Consider the following 8,864-nt stretch of genomic DNA (forward strand, 5'->3'; position numbering starts at 1 on the left):
TCCGTGATCACACTGGGGCTGTGATGCTTGCTGCAATCAGAGGTTTTGGGAACTGCATGGACACGTTGGAGGCCGAGTTGGCAGCAATTCATGAAGGTATTATTTTAGCCCTCAATTGGACTACACTGGACATTGTGGTGGAGACCTATTGTGCCGAAGCTGTACAAATGATCTCAGCATCTGGGCAAGATTGATCAGCACATACTCATAAAGTGATGGAGATCAGATCGCTACTGGCTTAAGAAAGGAGGATCCATATAATCAAGATCAGGAGTAGTGTAAACATTGCTAGCCATACTCTTGCTCAAATGGGACGAACGCAACAGCGGACTGCGTGCTGGTTGCGCACGCCTCCCGACGAGATTGCGAGCATTGTTGCTGCTGATTGTAATCATAACCTGATAAATGAAACTCTCTTTCCCGCAAAAAAAAAAAGAAACTTAAATCGATTTGAAGCGCCTAACACAAAAGCTCATCGAACGAGGAGAAACAAAGCGCTCCGATCATTTGTGTTTTTCCGCTCTTTACATTCTGCCGGCAGCAAATCCAATCCCTGCATGCAAACGAGTCACGAGACAAAGCGTACTCTCTCTACCGCCTAGGCTACGCATGAACGAACTGATGGACGGCATCAGACCAGATCAGATCCTGCCGATGGGGATGATGCACTCGGTGGGGAACGCGTGGGGGTACCGCTTCCGGTCGGCGCAGTAGTCGTAGGTCATGTAGTTCATGCGCACCCAGTTGAGCGTCATCCAGCTCCACCAGTCCAGCCGCTGCGCCATCCACGACGACGCCGACGACGGCAGGTGGTCGCCGCCGCACCGCGTGGGCGACGCCCCGCCTTGCCAGACGCAGGCGCTGGTCGCGTCGAACCGCCGGTACGCGGCCACGAAGGGCGCCTCGGACCAGTCCGTCTTGACGCGCCCGCCCTGCGTCGCCCACTCCTCGGCGTTCCAGATGCTGGCGAAGACGTGCACCGGCTGCCGCGTCGGGAACGGCACCCAGTTCGCCTCGTTGTTCTTGAACACCCGGATCGGCGTCCCGTCGATGTACAGGCTGCATTCGATCAATCAATCGACAAGATCATGCATGTCAGGAAGGATGATGGATGGACCATTGATGAATGATGAAGATGGTGCTGTGGAGAAGAGATCTGTACATGATGTTGAGCGGGTTCCAGAGGATGGAGTAGGTGTGGAAGTCGGCGGTGGGGTCGAACCAGAGCACGAACTGCTGCTCCCGCTCGCCCTTGCCGTCGCTGAAGATGTTGGTGTGCAGGATGTAGGGCTCGCCGCTCACGTTGCCCAGGAACTCGAAGTCCACCTCGTCGTGCCGCGCGCCACCCGTGCAGATCTGCACCAACGTCGATTATCTTTCTTATTAGTTATACACTGAAATGGAACGCAAAGAAGATTTAACGTGGACACCATGAACTACATATGCTCAAAGGGGCACAACAATTCCAGATTCTGTCGCCCGAAGAATACAGAATCAAGGTTGCTTCTCCTGAAGAATACATACAATATTCAGATAGTGTTTAGTCGGCCTTAGTGGAATCCACGTAAGAACAAACCTGGCTGTTCATGCCTAAGAATAGCCTGGCTAGTTCACCATGACTACTTATGCCCGAGAAAATTATTGTTTTCCCCTCCTCAAAACGGCAGAATAGTTTCAGATTCTGTCGCCTGAATAATGCAGAACCAGACTCTATCTCCTGAAGAATACAGTATTCAGATGGTGTCTAGTCGGGCTTACTGGAATTCACGTCTAAGACAGACCCGGCTAGTTGAGCATGAATGTTTCTTTAATAGAATTCAAGACTTAATTAAGACAATGTACACCATGTGTTAACTGCCGGGAGAGGACGATGCTCTCTCTCTCTGTTTTTTTATGGTGACGCTCTCACATTTTTCAAAAGAACATGAAATTCTGTCGTATCCTTAGGCTTTAGGACATGTAGGTACACACAATTAAGTGTAGCACGGCAGATCTGTGTCCCTACTGGTACTACTACTTGGCGCCCCAATTCATTGCAAAAGCCCAATTGAATTCATCAATTATGCAAACATTTATGCGTCAACCAGAACAGAATTCACTGCAGTTGGGCGTCAGTTAACCTCCCAATCGGCGAGCTTCTGAATTCACACTTGTTTCCTCCGGGGACTACGTTTTAGCGACAAATGCAGGGGACCCAAACAAGACAATTTTCACCTTAATCTGCTCGAGATTTTTTACCCTTTGCTTTCTCAAGCGAAATTCACCCTAGGAATGACGAGTGTCGAACTCGTGTGGGTAACTGGGCTGTCTGAACTCTGAACATGCCCAACTCTTTTTTTTACTACTCCCAGTTAACGAAATGGCCAATGCCGGTTAATCAGGCAGGCGGAAACGAGAAGGAAAATGCAGTCGACCAGCAGAGAGATCCATGTACACTTACGTAGAAGGAGGTGATGGTGCCCGCGGACTCGCCGGCGACGAGCCTGATGTCGAGGTCGAACCGCCCGAAGAGGTACCGGTCCTTGGACTCCAGCCTGGACCCGGTCTCCCGGTCCAGCGCCAGCTCCACCACCCGGCCGTCGTCGAAGAAGCGCGCATTGCGCTTCCCCCACACGGCGTCGAAGTCCCGGTGCAGGCTCCGGCTCCGGCCGGCCTCCACGGCGGCCGCCGCCAGCGCCACGGCCAGCAGCAGCCAACAGATGGAGCCGCGCGGCATCTCTCCTGTGGTTTTTGAAACGGGGTGGCGGTCGACGGCGAGATGTGGCGAGAAAGCGAGAGGAGTGGGGCGACGGGGGCTCGTGAACAATTTAAGGGCACCGTCGTGGGCGCTTTCGCCAAGTGCCAGCGGGTGCGGGGACGGGGCGGGCCGGCATGGGCGCCGCGTTTATGTGGCCACGGCCGTGTGGCCGGGACGTCGCGTCTCGGCAACACGACGGGGCTACAGAGTCGACGGCACCGGGGGATCGGGTCAGTGGGACATGCTGTGTGCCCGTGGCTGTATGGGTCGCGCTGGCTCATCTCTCCGGCAGCCGGCCGACGTGGCTGCTGTGCGATACGACGTGGCAGTCGCGTAAATGATTACTCGTATCTTTCACGGTGGCGTGCTGAAAACGGGCCGGCGGGGAGGGTGCATGACTGAGATGAGTGCGCGGCACGAAGCATCGGACGGGGGATGTGATCACGGCGGGCCGGCCGCGGCCGGTTGGTTCGGAGATTTGAATGCGAATAGCATCCCGGCTGGGTCGACCGAGCTGTGGCAAGCATTTACGTGCGCGGTGTAGGAGTAGGCGGCTGGACAGGGAAATATCTACTACTCCCTCTCTAGGGTGCTCCCGGTGCTCCAAACTCGGTAGCACATTTTAAAATATTTAAAAAATTCTAAAAAAATCGAGCACATTGACACTTCATCAATGTATGTTGTTAAAAAATTTTAAATCAAAATTTGAAACATTGCTCGAGATAGAAAAATGACAACATACTTTGATGTTGTGTCAATGTGATGGATTGTTTTCAGAATTTTTCAAACATTTAAAAATGTGCTACTGAGTTTTGAAGCATCAGGAGCACCCTAGGGATAAGAGTACCAGATATTTCCTCGGGGCTGGACGACGCCCATCGACGGCGATCCGCGGGAACAGCGTAGGCTGGGGGCCCCGCGTGCGTGGTGCTACGGCACCTTTCACATGGCTGCGCGCCTCCGCGCCTGCGCCACTGCACCGTGTTCTTGATTTTTTTTATTCAATATTTTTGATGTTGCTAAATGTGCATACCACACATGACTCCGCCACGACACGAGCTGGATCAAGCTCGTGCGTCGCCGCCGTGTGGTTCCATTCGGACAGGAACCTTACGATCACGAAACATAACGTACATGTGCTTTAAATGATACTTCCTTCGTTTTGAATTACTTGTCGCATGTATGAATGTATTTAGATGTATTTTAGGTCTAGATACGTCCATTTCTGTGATGAGTAATTTGAAACAGAAGGGGTAGGCACCAAGGAAACTTTGGCGAGCTCCTTCCTGTGCAAAGTGGCGCCAATTTGACGCAATAGCCGTTGAGTCAAGATTACTCACTATAGTTGACCCTATAACAAGGCTTTGAAAGCATATGACGGGCGTCAGTTGTCCCAGTTTTGCGAGAAATGGGGCTAAGCTTTTCACTGGAGTTTCAAAACATTGAGATGTCTGACATGGTGATGATGTACCATATATAATGTCCGCTCACAGTTGTTAGGTTGTGCGTGCATGTGGGTTCGTTCATAAGGATGAATGTATGTGCATATGTATGAGCCTTCGCGTCTGTAATGTGTTCAAAATTTTGTTACCCAACATGGCTACATTGTCGGGCCATTACACCAACAATGTTGTATTTCCCATTTTATTATTTTTGTTCTTTGTTTTCCCTAGCAAAAATATATTAGTCTCGAGATATCCTAGAACATTTTTATGAACACTTGAATACTTATGCTCTAAACATCAATATCAATTCAAGAAACATGGTTATTATTTCCCTAAGGAAATAACATATTTGTTTTTGTAAAACACTATGTACATTTTTTTGTCATATATTTAATTTTATTCTTGCAAAAGTTTCACACTCAAGAATATTAAGAACTTTATAAGCACTTTTAAATTGCACAAACCATTTGAATTGTGTAACCATGTATTTCTTGAAATATATTATTATTATTTACCTATTTATTTATTGATTAATTAATATTAATAGAATCGGTAATCCACGACCGAGTCCAGGTTGATCCGCTACGATGAATAGTAAACTCATAAAAAATGCATAACAATTCAAAAAATACTTAAATTTGTTGGCATCTAAGATGCTCTAATGCACTAGGCGCGTGAAATATTTTCATGGTAAATTGATATTGAAGGAATTATCGACAAGAAAAAACAAAACCAGGCATTAACAATGCACTTTTTCAAAGTTTCTTTGACATTCAAATTTTGCTTTTTTCTGAGAGCTTCTCGGATATCATTTCACCACAAACTTTTGTAGACACTAGCATTTGAGCATCTTGATTAAAAACATTTTTTTTTTGAATTTACTACTTTTTTATGAATTTACTGCTCACATGTAGGGGAGCTAGGTTTATGGCTCGCTACAAGCGACACAAAAGCTAGCCACTTTTTTGGGATGATATTCGACCATGAAAAACATGGGCTAGGCTGATACCTCATGTCATGTGGTTTGCCGAGAAGATAGAACTTTCAAACAAATTAATTTTTGGACTCTAGATTCTGCAAATCGTATCCCAACCTTGTCCAAAATACGCATGACCACATGCCCATCTGTGCTGGGTTGCGGCTCATGTCAGTTTATTTTTTGAGGGACCGCTTTCTTATTTTGCATTCGGTTTTACCTTTGTGTTTTCCTTAATACTTCTTTTGGTTTTGGTTTTGTTTTTCCTACTTATTTTATTTTTAGTTTTCAGTTTTTATCATTAATTTCTTTTTCAAGAATTATTTATCATTTTTGTTTTCATTTGCATTTTTTAAATTTTACTAGAAATAAAAAATATTATATTTTCTTTGACCTGTGTGTTATCTTCATATATCTGGAAAAATATTACTATTCATTAACATGTATTATTCAGTATTAGTAGACGTTCTAAAAAGAAATAATAATTTTAATGCATGGTGGAATATATTAATATTTTTTCTTTTCATATGTAGAAATTTTAGGTATTGAAACAAGTATTACAGGTCGTTGACACAGATAAACACTTTTAAAGGTCATGAATATTTTTCTAAAATACAAGAACATGTTGGTTAAACACATGAGCATTCCTTTCGAAATATATTCCATGGACACTGGTGAGAGAAAATGTTGGTACACAACATTTTTGTGATAGGTCAGAACATTTTCCCAAAATGGTATGGGTTTTTTATTTGATGCCAAACCAGAATGAAAGCCAAGTGGGTCAACCACATGCCCTTCTTTTGTTGTGCTATAGAATGGCACGTCTCAAAATTGTGTGAACAAAATTGAAACATAAATGGTACATTATTTTGTCTTCATATTTAAGAAGATATTGCGAACCGGGTGTGGTTCAGATTGTTAGTTTTTGTGTGCAATTAACCTATAGGTTGTGCGTTTATAGGTGTGAGTGTATATGAGCGTCTACATTTATACCGGATTTAGAAAAAAGATATTTTCACCATTTTTAAGAATCTTTCTTCTCCTCTCCGACTCATGTTTTTTAACACTGTACAGACGCAAACGCTAATATATACGCGCATACACTCATCCTTATAAACGCACATATGCACACCCTATTCTTATGAACACGTCTGAGAGACTGAGTCGCCATATAATTTTGAGATTTTACAAAGTCACTGTAGACGCCATAATTTAAGGATAAGTGTGAGCATTATGACTTGAAACCTGATGGGTTAAGAATATCACTGTCCGTCTAACCATCCAATCACAAGTTGGTTCGTCCTCGCTGACTCTTCTATTGTACGGTTCAACAAACTAAGTAGTTGATTTACTCCTCTGCTTATCCAGACTATACTAATCCTGTTTGGGTCATTCGAAAAAAAATCCAAAAACAAAGAAAGCGCCCAGGTAGTCATGTGCGACCATACACTTGTTCCGATCTGCATATGCATAGTACAGCGTGTCTGTCTGTCCATCCAACGTTCCCATCGACGCATCAACCCGCGACGACACTTGACCAATAAACAGAAACGGATGTTCAAACAATTCAAAAATTCTCCCAGCATTATCTTCATCAGCTCAGCACCCTCCCTCAAAAAATCAAAATTGAGCTCCCCACGGTTCTCCCACGCCTCCCTTTTCGACAGTGCTGGCGATTTACATGCACGCACGGCGACCACTAGCAAATACAGTACTACTGTTGGGAGATCAACGGAATTGGTCGACGACAGAGAGGGCCTAGTCCCGGCCAGCTGCCTCCAGCTCGCCTCCTGAATACGGCGGTGTACGTCGTTCTCGTGATGGGTCTGTATACGGTTTGTCATGCATACCGGCACGGCAGAGATATATAGGTCTGGCAGGAGCATTCATGGAAGATGGAAAGGACGGACGTTGGGCGTGCCTCCGTCCAATCCAAGTCTCCCGTGAACTCGACGTGTGTGCATGTCCCGGTTGGTGCACAGTCCGGTCGATGGCACGTACGTACATGAGGATCATGAATGGTCCGGCGTGTCATCTCCACGCACGCATGCAGATATGCTTCAGAGATTAATCAGGGCTCGCGTGACCGGGCACGCGACGTCGTAGCACCGGTAGGGCAGGCACGGTCGGGCGTTGGAGGCTGGTATGCCGTTTCGTCGATTGATTTGGTGTGACACGCTGACTGACAGGTGCATGGACAGAGCACGCTTTCGTTCAGTTCCTTCCTTCCTTTCTGCCAGGTTAACTCCAGCTTTGCCTGAACCCATGTAGTACATTCGTGCGTTGCTCGAATGCCCAGAGCGTCTAAAAGTGTGAAGTTGTGCACCGCTGAGCCTGAGTAGAAACTGGAGATAGATCTTGGCTACAGCCTACTCTACAAGATTGTGTTTGTTCCAGCCTAGAGGAGGAAGTGCAAGCGAGCACCAGTAAAGAAAAGTTGATCGTGATGTCCGGTAAGAAAAAGGCAAATGCACAAGGAGACAGGCCGGTCGACAGTGATGTTCAATTCTGGAGGTGTGGCCTAGCGATTTGAGTGACCGCCAACGACCGATCGAGCCGCCCTTCGCCCCATCGGCGACCCATGCTCGACCGAGCTCATCGGCATCACCCCACAATCATTCTCGGTTTCTAGCTCAAGTGTTGGGAATTGTGCGGGATGCTGCTAGCCTGCTAGGCATACGTGCACGAACTATTCCTCTGTCTCGGCCTACAAAATGCATCTGATGTCAGAGATGCCCCTCAAAACTCATCAAAACTCTAGAGCATCATGAGCCGTGAAATCAGATGGTAGACGTGAGTCGTCAGGAGGGTCTGAGTTTTCGACCGGCGCCGTCGAAATGAGATGCTACTTAGCCCCCCACACCCCAAGAACACAGAAATTCAAAACATAGAAATTGAAAATACGCAGGAATTAGAATGAACCACGGGAAACTAGAAAACTGTCGTTTGAATGTCATGCAGAGATTGTAGATACAAAGAGAAGGAAACATGAGGTAGGACCTCATATTTGGTTTCCTCCTATATTCCTATGGAATAACACAGTCCAGCAATTCCCTTGCCGCAAGCGATACGAAAGGAAAAATTCTATAGGACTCATATCCTCCCAAATTGCTATGTTTTTTCCTTTGCTCCAAATTGGGCCTAATTGATTTGTGTTACATGCACCAATCAACTCATAAAAGCTAAATAAGATCCGATATGGTCAAAAATAAAATCGTAGTATCTGCTGCTGCTTTCTTCTGACATTTCTTCTTCTTCTATATCATGAGCAGATGACGTGTTCAATTGATTCATTATCCCTGAATCTCCAAAGGATGGAGAGAAGGACCTATAATTAGCTTATCGGACCAAGCCAATTTTCTATAGTTGATCAATATAGTTCGGCAGAGCGCAAGTACAACAGGGAGTTGTATGCTACGCTCGGGACAGATAATGAATCTCAAAGAGAGTTTCCAATGGGTTACGGCCAACTACCACCGGTCAATTCCGCTTTGGGGATGTTCCACTTATTGAACAGGGTCTATGGTCGGTCTGTGACCCTTCGGCGTCTAGCTCTGAAAGCAAGTATGTAGAGAAGTGATGGTGCCCAAGAGAATCCCATTCAATCATTTACTGATGGAATGAGTCCGTTGGAAAGTTCAATCAGTCTTTTTTCCATATAAATTGATAGTCAAAAGTGGTATAATAAATTTCTGGTCTTGCTACT

The 8,864-nt window shown here is 45.9% G+C and overlaps 1 protein-coding gene across 1 annotated transcript; it reads right to left on the reverse strand.

Annotated features, from left to right (window-relative positions):
• Window positions 1-429: 429 nt before the first annotated feature.
• Window positions 430-2,785, reverse strand: LOC119332649 (probable xyloglucan endotransglucosylase/hydrolase protein 23). The gene is made up of 3 exons (XM_037605814.1): window positions 2,441-2,785; window positions 1,163-1,356; window positions 430-1,059 (listed from the first exon to the last, which is right to left on the reverse strand). The coding sequence occupies exons 1-3, from the start codon at window positions 2,714-2,716 to the stop codon at window positions 642-644; spliced, it is 888 nt and encodes a 295-aa protein (XP_037461711.1). The 5' UTR covers window positions 2,717-2,785; the 3' UTR covers window positions 430-641.
• Between the last annotated feature and the right edge of the window lie 6,079 nt (window positions 2,786-8,864).

Source organism: Triticum dicoccoides, chromosome 7A (genome assembly GCF_002162155.2).
Source record: "Triticum dicoccoides isolate Atlit2015 ecotype Zavitan chromosome 7A, WEW_v2.0, whole genome shotgun sequence".
NCBI lineage: Eukaryota > Viridiplantae > Streptophyta > Magnoliopsida > Poales > Poaceae > Triticum > Triticum dicoccoides.